The sequence below is a fragment of the Papaver somniferum genome, chromosome 7 (assembly GCF_003573695.1).
Source record: "Papaver somniferum cultivar HN1 chromosome 7, ASM357369v1, whole genome shotgun sequence".
Lineage (NCBI taxonomy): Eukaryota > Viridiplantae > Streptophyta > Magnoliopsida > Ranunculales > Papaveraceae > Papaver > Papaver somniferum.
In genome coordinates, this window is record NC_039364.1 from 259,169,778 (window position 1) to 259,188,784 (window position 19,007).

Genomic DNA, 19,007 nt, shown 5'->3' on the forward strand with positions numbered 1-19,007 from the left:
CAGAAGAATCAAGTAGCCATGCCTCGAGTTTTTTACTGTGAGGGAGAGATTGTTGAGAAGACACAAGAGATATTGGAAGAGCATACTTTGAATTGGTATAATCCCAATTATCCCATTTCTAGTTTGCCGTTTCAGAAAGCTTAATTATATCATATGACATTCTTTCTACATAATTGAAATGATCAAACAAAATAAAATTTCTCCCTTACTATTTATAAAAGAAAAAATCAAAGCAAACACGAGTCAGAAGAACGTATGTGCGAGTGCACACGTCAACAATAATTGTGATCAATATATGTTACCAACTAACCAACTGGGGCAAAAATAGAATCCTGACTCTTATACTTGAGGTCAGCCGATCAAGTCTCCACTCCAGGGTTTGGGGATCACTTGAAACCCCTCTCAAGCTTCCAAGAAAAGAAAATGTGTTAACATCTTAAAAGGTATCTACACAAATCAGCAGTGTATGAGGGAGCCGTGATCCCTTGACAAGGAACTCAGAAACTGTGCCACGTATCAAATAGTACAAATAATTATATAATGGTTCAAATACTTTGGCATCACCATTGGGAAAATTCTAACATTTACCCAAGCATTATAACACTAAAAGATAATTTTACTAGTTTACGCCAACCTTAACACTGACAACTTTGATTCACTAAGTAAAGGAATCATCTTACCGAAAATTTTAGCCCTTCAATCATAATAAGTACATGGGATGAGGACTATTACTACTCTTATATACAAGTTCTACTCTCCAACCCAAGAGTCATCTAATCTTTTAGAGGACCCCGAGCTGAGCAAGAAAAGCCGCACAAAGATCCAGATATAGAAATTGTGGTCCGGTTACTCTTTGTAGATCAAGCAGATACTTCTCCTCGCGAGTCTTGTATAGCTGCCAAGAAGAAGATGCAAGATATAAGTTGGAAGCAAAACAACTTAAAACTCTCAGCTCTGTTAAAAAAAAGAAGAAGCAGATGTTTTGCTGATACTAGGTTGTCCATCACAAATGCCATTGTTTAAGTAAAAAAAGAATTCTAGATCACAACTAATAATGTTCATTGAGAAGCCATGACGTATTTCATGGGCTGGCTAATTTATCATCAGTACGAAGTCATCAAAGGAATTGAAGAACAGTCTTAATGGATAATCAAAATACCTGAACTTCAAATTTGACAGCGTTAGATGATCCACTGGAAGCGCTATCTTTATTGACTGTAGCTGAATAATCTTCAAAGAAGTTGTTACCATGTGCGGAATTGTTAACCATGCCATCAGAGCGAGGAAGCCACCTGCACTTCATGTTGTAGTGTCCAACCTTTTTCCATCCCACCTGCAATTCTTGCAAAGCGTTGAGAACTGCAGTCATTATCTGGCGAGGATGAGCTCCTGACTGCAGACCAACAAAAGATAGATCTGATAAGATATATATTGAACATTTGAAGATGTTATCTACAAAATTCAGTAATAATAGCGAATGAGTATTATTGCACAAAAGTGAGTACTGAGATGTGTTACACCATAATAGCATAACACCCATTGGGCAAGACTGCATCTTTATCACATGCATGGAAAAGGTGGAAGATAACTTGTTTACTTTAACCATTGACTAAAGATGCAATGAACAATATCCTGTACCTGAAGTCCAAGAGTCCATTTTCTCTCTACAGGGAGTTGTTTTAAACCAAGACCCTGGTGATCCATATATACTGGGATTTGTTCCACAGGAGTGACATTTTTTTCCTGAAAAAATAGACATCATTATCCCATATGAAAATATAGACATCATTATCCCATATGAAAAATATGATACAGCCCTTCTAGCAATCTTAGTAGAAAACACTACAAAGAATACACTGTTCAGAAGGAAGGGCGTTTTCGTTTTCTTCACCAGTTTAACAGACAGTGGTAAGTTACTCATTCCGCCGTAATGGATAAGAAACTTCCTAATACGACATACAATATCATTGTATAACAAAAAGAAGTGTGTTTTCTCCACCAGTTAGATACACAGTAAGAAAGTCATCAATTCTGCCAGTAAGGATAAAAGACTTCCCAGTATGACATCCAATATTATTGTAGAGCAAAAGGAAACAGACGCACCACAGATTCCTGAAACTCAGCTCCTAGATAGCCGCTGGTAGGTCGAAACCGATTGTCCAGCAACAGATAATATGCAACAGTTGCCTGAAAATTTGTTATCGATTACCACACAAGAAAGTTAAGAAATGGAGTAGTTTATAATTATCTGCACGAAGATACCTCATTTTGAACTCTGTTGCTAAGAGATTCAATCAATTGGTTCCTGTCAAATCCCATCTGAATTACTTCTGTAAGAATGTCTTCATCCATCTGCCAAATTCGAATAGAATAAACGCTGTTTACATAATGCGAGATCTAGAGGACCAAAACATAATCATACTGCAGCGAGATAAAACTACAGAAAGTTTGTGAAAAAGCACATTTGCAAAACTTAGGAGAAGAGCTCAACAGAAAATTTGTTAACCACAGAAAAGCTTCAAAAAATTAATCTCAAGACAAAAAAAATAAATAAAATTGGCCAGATAAACTAGTATTCATTATTTCTTTTAATTTTTTTGAATGATAGAGTAAAAAAGTATTAAGACATCTCAAAATGTGCTCAACATATATGATGCATATTACTTTTAAATAACAAACAAAAAATAACACAATGCCAACCAGACTCACTACTCATGTATCATTATGTTTGGTGGAGGAACATAAAATACCAATTTATCATACACAAATACCTTCTTTGCCTGTTGCATTGTGTCTGGTGGAGGAACAGCTAAATAGCGCGGAAGATGAGCTTGGAACCATGGATGCTGACGGATCTCAGGAATGGTCATTCGCTTCATGGGATCAACCACAAGCATCCTCGGGATCAATTCCCTTGCTCCAGCTGATAGATGACTTGGTAGTGTATAAATTCCACCCTGAGGTACAGGACCAAGCGAAACAAAAGGCAGGAAGACTATAATATTGACTAAATAGATTACTATAAGATAGCATGAGAGTAACAAACTTATAAAGCGTAAGTATATATCCCCTGCATCCATCTAACTATTTGCATGCCCCGGATAGGACACACTATTCAACTTCAACAACTGACACAGTTGCAAAATTAAAAATGGTAGTTTGAATTCTACAGAATCAGGTTGACCCCACAATACATCTTGGTTCACAAATACAAATTAGTTAAGTAGGATTTTACCTTTATTTTCTTGAACAGGTTAGGAATGTTTTCATCATCAAAGGGCAAAGTACCACATAGAAGGGCATACAAGATAACACCGCAGCTCCAGACATCTACCTCAGGCCCAGCATATAGTTTTCCAGATATCACCTAACAAGCAGATACATGAAACATGAGCCTTTTGGTATTCAGATCAAATTGCATCTTAACTCATGTTACAGTCCCATTAAACTATGAATAATACCAAGATTTTGATTGTTCAGTGAATACCTCGGGAGCAGCATAGTTCGGGCTTCCACAGCTTGTTTTTAAGAAATGACCATCACGCATGATATTGCTCAAGCCAAAATCAGCAATTTTCACATTGTATTTTGAATCCAACAGCAAGTTCTCGGGTTTAAGATCTCGGTGAACTACCATATTCCGGTGGCAGTACTCCACGCCAGAAATAATCTGATATCCGATGAAAGCCGTATCAAACATAAATTTCAGAAGGAACAACCAATTCCTTAACCCAGTAGTGAAACAACATAATCATCATTAGAAGTTTAAAACAAATCTGAACCAAGAGAACCAGTAACACTACCTGCTGAAAAAAGTTTCGAGCTTCATCCTCCTGCAACCTACCCTTCTCTACGATGTAATCAAACAGCTCTCCAGACTTCACATACTCCATTACAACATATATGTCACTGGGGGTCTCTATGACCTCATAAAGCCTTATAATGTGAGGGTGCATGAACAACCTCAGTATCTTGATTTCTCGTCTAACTGCAAGGTAACAAGCACAATAGAAATGTTTCAGTAGCCTCTAACAAAGAATATATCTCCAATTAATCGAATTTCATGTAACATACCCCTTGTTTCTGTTGCTTACAGAAGAATTTAGAGTGGAATGTGACACTAGAAAAGTAATGAGCTATAACTCAAGATATAAGGAAAAAAAATGAATAACTACCAACTTGGCAGAGTGCAAGAATTTTAATAGCAGTGTGCAGGACAAACAAGACATCAGCGCAGGTTTCTACATCTCACCTTTTTCCTCCATTTCCAAGCTCCTTATTTTACGGCGATTAAGAATTTTAATAGCAACTTTGTGTCCAGTCAGTGCATGCTCTGCAATTTTCACTTTGCCAAACGAACCAATTCCTAAAGTTTTCCCAAGTTTATAATTGGGTAAAAACACATCAGCACCAGCGTTCCCTCTATTAGAACCATCCATTTTGCCTGCAGTAGAAACAAGACAAGTAAAACAATTTAGGACATGCATCATAGAAACATAATAAAGAAAAATCTGTATCAACTACACAGCAAAAGGTTGCAGTGTCTAAGTTTCGATGTGAATCAGAAATGCCCAGCACTACTCGAACAAATGAAGAGGACTAACTTTTCTGAAGTACGCTCATCTGAAATCACATAGAGGCAATCACAACAAGCTGACTTCTTATCCAAAACACCGAAAATTCCATTTCTTCTAAGACCTAGAAATCAGTGGTGGACTGTATAGCTTACTAGTTATCATTAGCTCTTATTTGATATGAATAGTTCTTCGGTAACTAATTATACATGCATTAATCTTGTAAGCTAATCATACATGCAAACATGGTTATGTTACTCATCTGATAAAAGGATCTTAGGGTAAAAAACAATTGAGGATAACTTCTCTAGATATTATAAATTCATGTGGAAAAAAAGCGTTCTACACGCACTTAGATAGACTCAAGAAACTCCTTATCGGAACCAAAAACCATCAGCAGAGTTAAATTCCTACTGATGAAATCAAATTTATCACAAAAACATACAAATTTAGTCGATTACGATCTTACTTACTTCAGCTCTAAATGAACAATTAGCTACAGTTACATTTAAATGGATACAACAACTTTAATATCTTAACCGTAGTCAAAATCAGAACATCGGGCTGAGGATTCTAACCTGGTTATTGTCAAGATGTTTCAAATTCAGATTGGATCTTCAACTGAGTTGGCTTAAAAGATGATAAACCTAAAATTAGTAAGATAAATTGAAGTCAATTTCAAATGTAAATATTGAATTTGAAACCCTAAATTGAGAGATTTGAGTATGTACCTAGTGGCGGGAATCAGAGTGATTTGGTAGTTATCGTCGTCATGGTTAAGGATTCGAAGAAAGAGAGAGACCAATCACCAATGACCAGATCGAGAAATTCTGGAGGAAAGAAGTTCTAGCGGAAACCAAGGCGCTTATGATACGAGTTCGAGTTTGACAAGGACTTGCAAGTAGTTAAATTTTCAACTTTTTAATTTTTTTGGGTTATTTTGATTTTGGTACTCAGGTTTTGTCCAATTTTTTAGTTTGGTCTAATATTTGTCCAGCTTGGTGTTTGGTCCCTGGAAAAAACGTTGACCGTAGTTGACTTCGTTAGAGTTTGACGTCCGTTTGATAATTATTATAAAAATCAGATAAAATCTAATTAATACTCTAGTTTACTGTTTTACCCCTTTACTTTACCAAAAAAGTCTTTCCAACTCACACATTCATTTTCTACATCACTTCTTCCGCCTCGACACAATTCTGCATAACCTGATAAGGCATTCTGCTACTGCAATCTCGATTCACAACACAATTAAAAATTCTCCCCCTCTCTCTAATCTAGCTCTCTTCTACTGTCATCTCGATTCTTTAGAGTTTACTTTATTTTTTTCACAGATGAATTGGATTTAGTTTTGGTACAATTTGTATCTAATTAGTTAGGGTTTTGATGTATGAAAAATTGAGTTTTCAAATAAAAAGATACATTAGGGTTTCGATTTATCTTTGGGTTTTAATTTTTGGTTGATGGCCGAATCAACCCAATAGGGGTTTCAGTAAGGGTTTCAATGAGCGGTTTTATAAAATAGTAAGAAATCAAAAATATTGTTGCAGGGACATAGATGTTGTTGAAGAATTAGATAGATTTGAAGACTTCTCTGTTACAATTGGTAATACCCAAATTGAATGATTTTTAACAGTGGGTTTGACTTGAATTTGAAATCAGCAGTCAATGATCGGAAGTGGCTGGATTCGATGAGCTTTAGGGTGATGTTAACGATATTGAAATCAAGGGGAGAAAAGCACAATATGGTGGTCGATGTTGAAGTAGGTAGATGGGATTTGGAAGATGGAGTCACTGCTAGGGTTTTGTTGTTAGCTGAGAAATTACGAGGAAGTAATCGAAAAAGTGATTGTTTATGTGTAGGTGTTTGTCGAGGGTTTTTAGAAGTGAGTTGTCATTGGAATAAGGATGAGAAGATATCGATGGGTAAGAGAAGAGAGCGGTTGAATGCTGTTGTTGTATGTGGTGATGGTTGCTGCAGAAGATAAAAACCATCAAGATTTTTGGTTACTGTCGTTGGGGTTTATTGGTGGCATAATGTTACTGGAATCGATCAGCGAATTAATAGTTTTCCGAGAATGATGGATGAGGTGCAATTGAATCGAACAGGGTGTTAGTCCTCAAGGGAGTTGGGGGAGTTGGGTGTAGTTGTGTTCTTTCCCGTTAGTCGTGAGGGAGTTCGAGGGAGTCTCTCAAAATCCCCGTTAGTCGTGGGAGAGTTTAGAAGAGTCTCCCAAACTCCCTAAAAAACCCCGTTAGTCGTGGGGGAGTTTGAAAGAAACTCTTAAACTCCCTGTTAGTGGTAAAAATTAGAATGATAGGGAGTTTTTTTGTTTTTTGAGAGTTCTGGGGAGTTCTAGGGAGTTTATAGTGTATTTTTTCCTCACTCCAAATCTCTCAAAAAAGTAGAGATTTTGGAGAGTCTCTCAAACTCCCTACACTCAACACACCAAACTCTCTCAAACTCCCTATACTCTATTACACTCCCTCAAAATCCCCAAGATTCAAAATACATTAAACTCCCTCCAACTCACTCGTGGACTAACCTCCTGGAAGAGAATTAGGCTTTGCAGCTGTTGCAGAAGCCGAAGGTCGAGTTGTCTATGGAGGCGGAGGAAGAAGAATTAGGTATTAGGTAAGTAGGTCTCTTTTATCTGAGCCGTATACTAAGTTTTTTCTTTTCAGCCGTTGGATCTGAGACCAACTTCAGGGATACACTTGTAAATTTAGTAATTTATAATATGTGTATCTTATAAAATTAATAAAAGTCTGATTTGAAACAGTCAACTACGGTCAACGTTTTTTCCAAGTACCAAATCTGGACAAATGTTACACCAAACTCAAAAATTGGACAAAACTTGAGTACCAAAAACAAAATAACCCTTTTTTTTTGGTTGGAAGCAAAAAGCTAGAAGTTAGTTTTGATACGTCAAAGAATTGCGTGAAATAAAACAACTTTTACAAGTTGTTTATAACTTTACTAAAAGTCAAAAATCGGTTTTGCAATAATTTTTAAGAACGATTTCTAGAGACACAAAAATTAGTTTTTTGTGAAACAAAATAGTTTTGCTTTTTACTTATGTTTCTGATATCCACAAACTTCTTGCTTTTTACTTCTGCTTCTGGTATCCGCAAACTTCTTGCTTCTTAAAGTATTTCTACTTATGTGGGAGCTGAAACACTTTTATTTCTGGTGCCAAAAAAGTCGTGTTTGGATGGATTTTAAGAAGTAACTTTTTCCTTTTTAAGTCGAAAAGTTAAATTAAAAAATAAATTAAAAATAGAACTTCAGAACAATTTCTAGAAGCAAAAACAATTATTTTTTGCTTTCGACTTCTGAAAATTCGAATACTCTTCTACTTCGCTGTCAAACTACATTTGATTATGGTGTTTTGCAATGGGAAACTCCAGAAGCTCTTCTACTTCTGGAAACTACCTTCGATTATGGTGTTTTGCAACGGGTACTGTGATCACTAAGTCTAGGACTCAGGCCCATGCCCAACCTTTGATTATGATTTTTCAAGTTCTACTATACGATTGTTATGTTGGAGGGCATGCATCTACTTAATGCTTTAGGTCATGTTGAGGATCTCTTCACACTCTTATTTTTACACTATCTCACACGTTTAACGTTAATTTTTTTACAAAATCTAAATGGTAGCATATTTTGAAGTTAACATTTTGGGGATATGTTTGCCTTAATAAGATATACATGCCCATAAAAAATCACCACATTCCAAAATGTATAACTCTGTCATCTACTACTTTGAAAATCAACCGTAGAAAATTAACTAATTCTCAATCGTTAAAATTAAGATTGGTAGATGGTGAAGTTTAGTATTTCAGAATGCCCTCATTTTTTTTGGAGGTATATGGAGCCTTGTAAAACGAGCATATTCCTTAATGTAGAGCCTTGTAAAACGAGCCTTACTACGTAGTAGGCTTATCTTTTGAATTTTACAGAAAATAAAATTACTTAATGTTGGCTTTTCTATATACATTGTTTATTAATTTTCTTCTTTTTTGTGAGGAACAAAAACAAAAATCCCTAGCTAAAACAAGGCAACATTAATAGGGGAAAAAAAAGAATTATGGGGTTCCTAAGTTCTAATTGTTAAACTTAATGTTGGTTTAGCAACAAATCTTGCTTGGCTTAAGGTAATCATGTTTTGGTTAATTCGGATTAGTGCTAAGCTGGATTTAAGTCAGGTGCTTAGTTGTCATATGACTCACCTAGTGAGGTGTCAACCAACTAATGATGGACAAGTTGGTTGACTCATAGACTATGACTAATCTCTCTTCTAGCCTCTTATAAATATATGTTTTCAGCAAATAATCCATTATGGAATGAGAGGAAATAGAAGTAGAAGTTAAGTCATGTTCATGTTTCTGTTTGATATGCTTTTATTTCTATCTTCTCAACTTGTATTGTTATGTTTGATGTTGTTGTGCTCATATGGTGACTATGTTCAGCTAAAATTTATTACTTGACTGTTCGTTCTTATAATCTTGTTTAAGCATAAATAACGATGATTATGAAGCTGAAATCCCAACATTCTATTCTATTTCCCCTAGTAACTTCATGTTCTTCAACTACATCATATAAAGATTTTTTTTAGTTAGTTATACATGGAATTTTACTTGTGTTTGATTGTTTATCTGCTCATCATGGTCTTGCTTGTTAAGCTTAAGTTTTATCGGGTCGACAAATCTGGATATTTATGGACAAAAGTACAGTTGAAGACGATGAGTTCTAGTGGTAATAGTTGCACTGAACTTGGGCAACATGAATTGATTGATGGTGGAAAATCTTAAACTATGGGCTTAATATTTATACAAGAAATTATGTTTACCATCATTACCTATTGTTTCTCAGACAACAAATCTATATAATGGGTTTTGAACCGGTTTCCTGAGTTCAAGGTTATTGAAGCTCAAAAGTTCTGTTAGAAAGCTATTGGTTAATCTCTTAACATGATTTCTTATGCCATCATGTGCTGAAGTTTCTGTTTTGAGGTGACAGCAATCATGGGATGTAAGTGGAGTACCTGGACGTGCATCAGTAGGATCAGCTGTTGTTGTTTTTACAAGGCACTATATAGCTGCTTTGGGTAGTGATGACGGTACAAGTATTAGATAGCCAGCGTTTTCCTGTGGTGATGACGTGGAATATCAAAAGGAGAAACTTGTCAGACTGTACCACCACTTGAGTTAGTGTTGAATCTCTTAATTCTGGCACTTCCATGAAGGTTTCCACTGCTGCGGACTTGTGGTTCTCTTGAGAATGGTTATACACAGAGCTAATCAAGCAACAGGGGAAAAACATGATTGTTTTTCAAACCAAATAAAGTTGTCGTGGGTGCTTGCTTGGGTGTTATTGAGCAGTGGGAGACATGTTGGCTTTGTAATGGTATTCCTGCATTTCGAAGCTACACAAGATAGACTGATTGTTCTCAGGTACCTGGATCATAAGGTTGTAATTCTGAAAGGTGTTGTTGGAAAGTTTCATTGTATGCATGAGGCTTGCGGTGTGTAGAAACTATTGGTGGGTGAATATTTTGTGCCTCTTCCAACACACTGCAGCAAGAGTAAGATGACAAAGCAACAAACTTGAAGCTATGGTAATTGCTGCTAAGTGGTGATTTCAGAAGTCCCATGAAAAGAAAGTTGCTGGTTATGGAGTTTGTATGCTTGGGATAGAATATATACAGTTTACTAAGTTAAGGAGTGATGATGAGGATCAGGTCAGAGTCTCAACTTCAAACCCGTCTGTAGGTTCCACACATGGCAGTCTTTTATGTTCTCGGCTTCAGTATTATCGGTTATGACCTGCTCAGCAGGTACATATGTCAGGGAAGCTGTGGAAGTTATCGGTAACAGATAGTGTAAGTGTTGTCCTAGTTGTTGTAAGGAGTATGATTGCACATCAAAGTCATTCACTGTGCTTTTGAAATGAATGCATTTCAAAATTGTTGAAGGCTACTCATTCTTGAGGACAAGTTAGCAGGTCATTGAGTTATCTTGTTATCTAACTTGTCTATTAAACCCAAAGGTTTGATAGTCAAGTTTAAGGTATGTTATTCTCTTAAGGTGCCGATTTGACTTAAGACATGATATTTTGATTTCGATTGTCTCAAAGTTGTTATTAAAGATATTTTGTACCTTCCATTACTCAACTAAGTGTCGCCAAAGTGATACTTTGAGAGTACGAAAGGGTTTTCTAATGACAATTAGGTTTTTTGTAGTCTAGTTGTTTTGCAAGGGTTATTGCAGAAAAGCAATTCCGGATATGTTGCACTACAAGTCACAGTTGCATGTGTTAAGGAAAGAAACATAGCTGCAAAGCCTTATGAATGACAGAAGTTGGAGTTTGAGGGAGGTCAGCTTGTATCCATGTATCTAACTGGAGATGCAAGTTCTGGTGGCATTCTTTAGCTCTGTGGGGTTGAGCTGACCAACCATTGAAGATTTTTCTCCAAGTAATTTCTCAACTTCTAAGTTATTCTTTTCGGAAGCAGTCAGGTATGCTTTTACTTTACAAAGCAAATTTGGACTTCGGCAGTCACAACGAAGATAATCTGTACTTTTATTACTCGACAAGCAGAGTGATGCTTTGAAAGTAATGAGAGTGTTTTAATTAGATTGAAGTTTTTTTCTGTAGTTTAGTTAGTTGGGAAGTGACTACAGAAACTCAATGCCAGAAGTGTTGCGAAACAAAGTTTTGGTTGCATGTGGCAAGGACCAAGATGTAGATAAAATGATGAAGGGTTTTGGTGGTTATGCACCAGATGTTGAGTCAAGTAGTGGCAGAATGGCAGAATGTCTGGTAAAAGTCAAAGATGGTTTTTACAGTCCCGCAGAACTATCTGTCATGAAGAAAAGGGTGTTGGCTCTAATGGTTGCATGATAAAATCAGTCAAGTTCAAGGTTAAGAAAGAGATGAAGTTGATGGTGGTACAAACCATGTAAACCAGAAAGTAGCAAAGAAGCTCTTCATCAGTTTTCGGTAAAAGAAAGGTTTGTTTATGTTTTTTCCAGATGTTATAAGTATGAGTTTTGCCTAAAGGCAATTCATATTTGTGATATTTTGGAATGAATCATGTTTCCTATTTATTGAATCTTGTGCTCTATTGAACTCAAAGGTTTAATGGAGTTGTTATTTCTATGCATGAAATGTTGATCTTAAACTCGTTAGGTTAGACTCATGTATGTTGCAATTCTGCCCAAAGGTGTTTTGCAATGATACCGAGTCTTGGTTTTGGAGTTTGAGATTATTACTTGGAAGTGTTTGAGATTCTGGCATCATGGTTTACCCAAAGGTGAACCAGTGATGGTATTGAATCTGTTCTAGTGTTTCATTGGTGTTTAGATTAAAGTACAAACAGCACTATAAGGAGGTAGAGTCCTGGAAAACAGTGGGAGCATTATAACATTTATTTTGATTATCATCTTAACTGTTTAACTTGGGTTGCTGTTTATGTTGTTCAAGGAACAAAAGATCAGTGGGAGATCAATGCAGAAAGTCCCTTTCGAGACAGCTTGTAATGAGCACAGAATAAGTCTCTTTGGAGACATAGCTCTTTGGGCATAGATAAAGTTCTCTTTAAAAATCAAGGTCTATTTTGAGACACAGAATAAACCTCTCAGAGATTAATCCAATAAAGAGATGAATTAAGGGTCTCGACGGAGACATGTTTCATTTTAAGACAAAAGTTTTCTCTTCGGAGATATATCTCTTATTGGGCAGGTATGTTTACTTATCTCGACGAAGATGTTACTCATTATTGAGCCATTTATATGTCTTGTCAGACATACCTCAGTTGAGTCAGTTATTCTCTTCGAAGATGTATCTCTTAGGAGATGTTAAATGTCTCGACAGACATACCTCAAATGAGCCAGTAGAATCTCTTTGGAGATGTCTCTTCGGAGATGTCTCTTCGGAGATGTTAAATGTCTTGACAGACATACTCAATTGAGCTAGTAGAATCTCTTCGGAGATGTTAAATGTCTTGTACGACATATCTCAACTGAGTCAGATGTATACTTGTTATATGTTTCGACGGAAACATGCCTCTTGATTGAGCCAGATGTATATTTGTCTCGATGGGAAGCATCTAGAAATCAGATATGATTGCGGTAAAAGCATATAAAGTTGCGGTGAGAGCAAATAAAGTTGCGGTGAGAGCATATAAAGATTGATTCAGGTTTAAGTTTTTTGTTTTGAAAAAATAAAGTTTAAAGTGCAGTTTGTTTGGGCATAAGGTCAAGCCATTTAAAGTGTATGCATAAAGTTTAAAGTGCAGTTTACTTGAGATTATATGGTCCGTCTAGTTTTCTGATTATAGAAATGGCGCATGCATCTCTTAAATGGTGTACAGGTCTCCATGGTCGAATCCTAGCGTACTTTTCAGATACAAACATACACTTTTAGAAAAGAGTTTTGTTGCTAACCAAAGTGGGAGAATGTTAGACTTAATGTTGGTTTAGCAACAAATCTTGCTTGGCTTAAGGTAATCCTGCTTAGCTTAAGGTAATCATGTTTGGTTAATTCGGATTAGTGCTAAGCTGGATTTAAGTCAGCTGCTTAGCTGTCCTATGACTCACCTAGTGAGGTGTCAACCAACTAATGATGGACAGGTTGGTTAACGCATAGGCTATGACTAAGCTCTCTTCTAGCCTCTTATAAATATATGTTTTCAGCAAATAATCCATTATATGGAATGAGAGGAAATAGAAGTAGAAGCTAAGTCATGTTTCTGTTTGATATGCTTTTATTTCTATCTTCTCAACTTGTATTGTTATGTTTCATGTTGTTGTGCTCGTATGGTGACTATGTTCAGCTAAAAGTTATTACTTGACTGTTCTGTGTAGCCTTAAAGATGTTGTTGAGCATGATAAGACTAGGTTATGGTTTGTTTTCAGCATAAGGGTTCTTATAATCTTATTTAAGCATAAAGAACGATGATTATGAAGCTCAAATTCCAACACTAATAACTCACAATTTTCGAAAAATGAATTGGCCAAATAATACAATACAGTAACAACATAAAATGGAAATACAATACTGTAACAACATAAAATGGTGGCTTAAAATTGAGTGGTGGCTTAAAATTGAGCTTTCCAGTTTCCTAGAAGCTGTGGGGATTGGGGAGCTGCATCAGGCTAGCATTAGAACCAAGGTTCAGCGAAAGAGAAGACAAAATAATTATAAAACGATCTGCAAAACTATTTCAAAAAAAATTCGCAGTAGATAAACACCCTTACAGTCTAATACCTTACTAAAAAAATTGTAAGAATCAATTTAGAACAGTTAAAGCACTGCAATCTGCCATGGACCCGTCTTTCCTGAAAGCTGATATCAGGCCTTATAAATAAACCCTTGGTGCGGTTACAAATGAGATTGTGATAATCCAATGAATATATTGCTATAGGAAAATCATAAAGAGCAACTAAAAATGCAACTATCTCCTGTAATGCAGGTCCAGGAATATTAACTGAAGTCACTTGGTTTGCCAATCTTTATATTCTGTTCATTCAAGAAACTTGTAATGGCATTTTTTTGCCAGCTCTTGAAACTCCTGCACCCAACATTCAGAATAAGAAACGGTCAATGCACGCTTATGATCGAAAGGAAATAACATGTCACCCAGCTAGCCATATTATGTGCATTTCTATCTTGTCACTCAAATAAGACTGAGACTGACGCATATAGAGTTCCTCAGTTCGGACACAAGGTATGGTAATTCCCTTTGATTATTACAACTAAATACTGTACAGCTCACATGAAAAGATTCGTTGGGTCAGTTCTCCCAAAATTCACATAACAATCTATTCTATAATAACTGCAATAGAACAGACAGATACTTACTTTTGATCTAGATGAGCCATAATTTCTCCGCCAGGGAAAGCTGAACAAGTAGCATCATATGAGACTTTAATGGCTTGTTTCCAAGTTCCGCCAATACCATTTACCTCTTTTCCGTCATTCGTTTGTTTTGGATCTTCCATTGGCAAAGAATATCCAGATAGCAGGTGTCCTACCCAAACACTGTCCTCTTTCCTGAACATTTTCAATGGCACAAGCATTTCAGCAGTATAATATTATCCTTACCCTAGTTAACTAAAAATAAGTACCTAAATGCGAAGAGAAAGCAAATAGCTCGATAGTTAGTACTATTTTTTTTCAATCAAAAGAGTTTATTGAGCAACAACACTGGTTTTAAAAGTACAGCAGCTTGTTCATATAACTTACAGAACAATGTCCATATGTCTGGGTACATAATGTCCACCTCCTAGCCCAAGAAGCACCTTCTTTTTATCGTTATTTCTGCATCAATTACCAAGAATAAAGATTTAACCTCTACAATTGTTGCAACTTTAAAACAAGAAGGAATCCTAGAAAGAGTAAAGAAACTGAGCTGTAACCCAATTCCGGAAAATGCAAAGTTCAGTCTCATAGTAAACAAGGACTCAACAAAAGCACGAAAGTACGAGTTTTCCCATACTTGTTCCAATTTCCAATATCACCAGCTCCACCAAGGCCTAGTCCTTCCCACACTAACTAAAAGCACCAAAGAAATTTGTTAGTTTCAGAAATGGTCAAAGACTTCAATAGCTAGTAGGAGAGCTGTGGGAAACATAAAGGCTTGACTGAAGATGTGACAAATGATAATGTTCAAAAACCGTCTAGATCAGTGCTTATAAAAAGGAAACTATTGGAGTCCAAAAAGAGCACTGATGGAAAAATAGGCCACTGAACCTGCTCATAGTGTAGACACTACATAAACTAAAAAATAGATACTCAACTTGAGCAATGGCCTGAGCAGCATCTTGCCTCTTCCAGTACTCCTCCGTACTACCTTTCAATCAAATGAATCAGGAATCAGGCAATCAGCTAAACTGGTAGAGCTCTAAATCAGTTCATTTGTAAGCCATTTGTTCACATTTCCAACAAGTTACTAGTGTTTTACTGTATAGACATACAATAAGAGTTGTCAATTACCATCATATAGATAGTAAAGGTTGGGAAATTCAAAGAAGATTACGCAAACACAACTACACACTAGTGCAGAAAAGAAAGTGACCAACCTAGAACCCAATATGATAGATAAACTATAACAAAACAGAAAAATGGATCAGCAAGAATTTGCAGAAAATAACGAAATGAATATGTTGATGACGAGGAGAGGTTACCAATCTCCACGAACATGGTTGGCGAATTGATCTCAGGTCCATGATGAGTAGCCTCCATAGTGATCTACAACCAAGGAAACCACAATAAGAAGAATGATACATAATGCTGCAAACAAATTTCAGTACATTACAATGAAGTTTGAAATAGATTTAAGCAGAAAGCGTGTTCCCTGTCACATTATCTACAGATGAGAAAATTAAGCACCTTCTGTAGATTGGTTATAGGCAATATAACAAGAAGGGTTCCATTTTAAAGAGATCCCCATCATTTAGCTTGCAACTAAAATTGAGATTCAAATTAGTTTTACTTAAAGGCTACAGCTATTTTCTGCACACAATGGTGAAGTATCCTTGTAATCTGTTCACATCCCGGTTGAATCAAGTTAATATAGAGCTGTAATCCATTTAGTTCTCAGAAAGAGCTAACCAATTAAATTTTTTACTACAAGTGCCAAAAGTAAGTTGTTTGGATTCCTATGTCACTGAACTACAAAAGGAAACACAGAAGAGAGTATCCAACAGCATTAATACTAATATAACGATCGAATTACGAGTTATACTGTTAGAGGACAATATAGAAATGATCAGTCATACACCAGTCGATGTATGCTACTAATATAGGGTTACTTCATGCCCGTGCATTGGGTTAAGCCGTAGTAAAAATATAAAAACAGAAATGTTTGACATTTAAATTTGATAAAATCATAAAGGCTAGGACAATTAAAATAATCCTACAGCTCTAGCACCCCCAGGATTTGATGTGCTGACATTTGGTCTGAGGAGTAAGTAGCATGAAAGTCTCCCCCTCCACATCCACGGAATCAGTCTGGGTCAACTCCAAATAACCTTTCTCATATTTAAAGCAGACGACAAAAACAGGAGGAGCCTCTGCAGGTTGCACCATAATGAAAACCTCGGGTTGGAACTACTCGAATATCTTCCAAGTCCCCAAACATTGACGAGAATTTGTGTGCGGCATATTCTTGTTATATGATATGCACCTGAGCCAAGCTGTCATATAAACATCTTGTTCATTACTATTTGAATTTAGCTTTCTCCAACATCGCAATCTTTCTATCCCATGTTCAGATTCTAGCTTCACAACTCTTTGTGTTTTACAATCTTAACTGTTCCTTTTCAAGGAAAAGACCCCTCAAGAAGAATAGTAAATAGTTTGGAATCGTTTGAAGACAGTTTATAAAAACTTGAACTCATGACAGGATAGATCATGCATCTCTCACGAAAAACCAACAACCCATGATCCAACAATAACTGGGTCACAAACTTTTAACCATGCTCTGCAGATTATCCCGCACACAAATTCTCAACTACTTACCTGATGTGATGTTTCTAATGACAAGATCCAGTGATGTTCGGCTTAATTACTTAATCATGTTTACTAGCATATAACCGAGTTCTGGGTTATGTTCCAGGCAATTGATTAAATTTGTAAGGTATTAAAGATTTTGCTTAAGACATATATGTCTGTAAGCAGTGAGATACCTCAAATTCAGGAATTAGATTATGCTCCTGAGCAATTTTCTTCAAGAGCCTCAACCACGAAGCAATCCGTGGATTCGGAGGTGCCGCCCATCCTGGTTTACCTCCAGAATTCGACACTTCACCTTCGCGTAAATGTGGTATGCCTACATTTCCGTATCATACACACTCAGAATCTACATAACAAGAGAATCCACAAATTGAAAACGAAATACAAAAACATATATAAATTACCAATAGGATGAACAGTTAGGGCAGGACGATTGGAAACAGCGGTATGTTTACTGAGAAATATAACGTCGTCGACAACTTCCCCAGTTGATTCTTCCCAACGCTTATCTAGATGATCCTCGGATACAATGCTATTATCATGTTTTAATAATCTCACTTGCCCATTTACATAACTCGGAATATCCTACACAAAATTTTCTACACAATTGATTATTATTGCATCATCAGGGTTTATAAACTGAAATTATACGAAATACAAAATCAAAGATTGGGATTACAAAACCTGCCTTTAAGGGAGGACCAGGATGCCAACCGGGCATGGATAACAAAGCAGAAGCAGGACCAATGGAGGCTGGATCAATCGTTGTCGCTACTACCAGTGTCACCATGTTCCTTCTTCTACTTGACGATAACTGGCAAAATAAACCGACAAACGCCAGGATGATTTGCTAATTTAGTTTAGAAATCGAGAACTAAAAACTTTTGAAAGAATCTGAGGATACCATTAAGGTCTAAAAGACAACTAATAAATAAAACACAACTAGTCATAAAAATCCAAGGTGACCAAACTTATGGTACAAAAACCCCATTCAAATGTTGGGATCAATTAAAACTCCATCTTAAACAAAATTGATATAAGAACCCCCAAATTTTTAAAAAGTGATACAAAAACTCCAAATTTCAAAATTGGTTTCATCAAAAAATTTTGGGGTTTTTGTGTTACTTTTGTTTTGATGGGGTTTTTGTGTTATTTTTGTTTTGATGGATTTTTTATGGATGGATAGTGACACCTTTGGGGTTATAACTCGCGGACCGTAAATAAAATAATCTAATCTGTGGATGGGAGATCTGGGTTTAACAAAAAAAATAGTCTGTGGGTGGAGTTGGGCTTAGAAAGAGGTTGGAGAGGGAGAGAAAAGCCTCCTGCATGTTTGGATAAAGAATCAGAAATCACAAACAATTTTGTTTCGTAAAAAGTTAACTTTTTGGTTTTTAAAAATCATTCCGTAATCTTGTATCCCAAATTGCGCGTTTGAACAAACAGTTAGAAGTTACTTGTTTTCTTAAATATAAATCTGAATCGAGAAATGAATCTGAATGATCAAGAATTGACAATTGACGCGGGAAATCACTATAGAATACCTAGAACTAGAATATCACAGAATTTTTTTTTCTTCTGAATTGTTCATTCAATTCATTTCAAATAAGTCGTATCTTGCTCAGACCAATAAAAAGAGCGGGAGTTATAGTTGAAGCCGCCAGTAGAAAACCGAAATAACTAGTTATAGTAGGCATAAAGGAGCTAAATAAGATACATTCTTTTTATACATATGGTGATAAAACATTTACCTAAGTATACATTACATAAAAAAAAGAACTGACAAAATCTGCTCCAATTAAAAGTTTTTGATTCATCAATCATTATAGACGGCACTAACAAAGATAGGAGACAAAATACAAGAAGTCGGTTTGGATGAACAATCAGAAGTTACTTGACTTTTAGAAGTCAAA

At 36.1% G+C, this 19,007-nt stretch overlaps 2 protein-coding genes across 4 annotated transcripts; both read right to left on the reverse strand.

Annotated features, from left to right (window-relative positions):
* Nucleotides 1–428: 428 nt before the first annotated feature.
* On the reverse strand, nucleotides 429–5,467 carry LOC113300227 (SNF1-related protein kinase catalytic subunit alpha KIN10-like). 3 transcript variants are annotated; one of them, XM_026549427.1, is made up of 12 exons: nucleotides 5,306–5,467; nucleotides 5,153–5,221; nucleotides 4,253–4,444; nucleotides 3,804–3,988; nucleotides 3,488–3,670; nucleotides 3,236–3,367; nucleotides 2,772–2,957; nucleotides 2,263–2,352; nucleotides 2,104–2,187; nucleotides 1,639–1,743; nucleotides 1,160–1,393; nucleotides 429–895 (listed from the first exon to the last, which is right to left on the reverse strand). In XM_026549427.1, exons 3-12 carry the CDS (start codon nucleotides 4,437–4,439, stop codon nucleotides 782–784), a joined length of 1,500 nt encoding a protein of 499 aa, XP_026405212.1. In that variant the 5' UTR covers nucleotides 4,440–4,444; nucleotides 5,153–5,221; nucleotides 5,306–5,467; the 3' UTR covers nucleotides 429–781. The 3 variants fall into 3 exon arrangements, with proteins under 3 accessions (XP_026405212.1, XP_026405214.1, XP_026405215.1); XM_026549429.1 differs by having other exon boundaries at nucleotides 5,153–5,204; nucleotides 5,306–5,462; XM_026549430.1 differs by lacking the exon at nucleotides 5,153–5,221 and having other exon boundaries at nucleotides 5,306–5,462.
* Nucleotides 5,468–13,751: 8,284 nt separating this feature from the next.
* On the reverse strand, nucleotides 13,752–18,011 carry LOC113300228 (D-aminoacyl-tRNA deacylase-like). Its single transcript, XM_026549431.1, has 9 exons — nucleotides 17,783–18,011; nucleotides 17,499–17,679; nucleotides 17,268–17,410; nucleotides 15,765–15,828; nucleotides 15,378–15,430; nucleotides 15,077–15,132; nucleotides 14,824–14,898; nucleotides 14,440–14,631; nucleotides 13,752–14,149 (listed from the first exon to the last, which is right to left on the reverse strand). The coding sequence occupies exons 1-9, from the start codon at nucleotides 17,882–17,884 to the stop codon at nucleotides 14,062–14,064; spliced, it is 954 nt and encodes a 317-aa protein (XP_026405216.1). The 5' UTR covers nucleotides 17,885–18,011; the 3' UTR covers nucleotides 13,752–14,061.
* Nucleotides 18,012–19,007: the final 996 nt, after the last annotated feature.

Coding starts and splice junctions, on each gene's coding strand:
- LOC113300227 (XM_026549427.1), bottom strand. CDS start 4,439: ATGGATGGTTCTAATAGAGGGAACGCTGGTGCTGATGTGTTTTTACCC. Junction 2,958..3,235: donor ACCTGTTCAAGAAAATAAAG/GTAAAATCCTAC, acceptor CCTGTACCTCAG/GGTGGAATTTATACACTACC. Junction 1,394..1,638: donor AATGGACTCTTGGACTTCAG/GTACAGGATATT, acceptor GTTGGTCTGCAG/TCAGGAGCTCATCCTCGCCA.
- LOC113300228 (XM_026549431.1), bottom strand. CDS start 17,884: ATGGTGACACTGGTAGTAGCGACAACGATTGATCCAGCCTCCATTGGT. Junction 17,411..17,498: donor CCTAACTGTTCATCCTATTG/GTAATTTATATA, acceptor ACGGAAATGTAG/GCATACCACATTTACGCGAA. Junction 15,829..17,267: donor ATCTAATTCCTGAATTTGAG/GTATCTCACTGC, acceptor CCTTGGTTGTAG/ATCACTATGGAGGCTACTCA.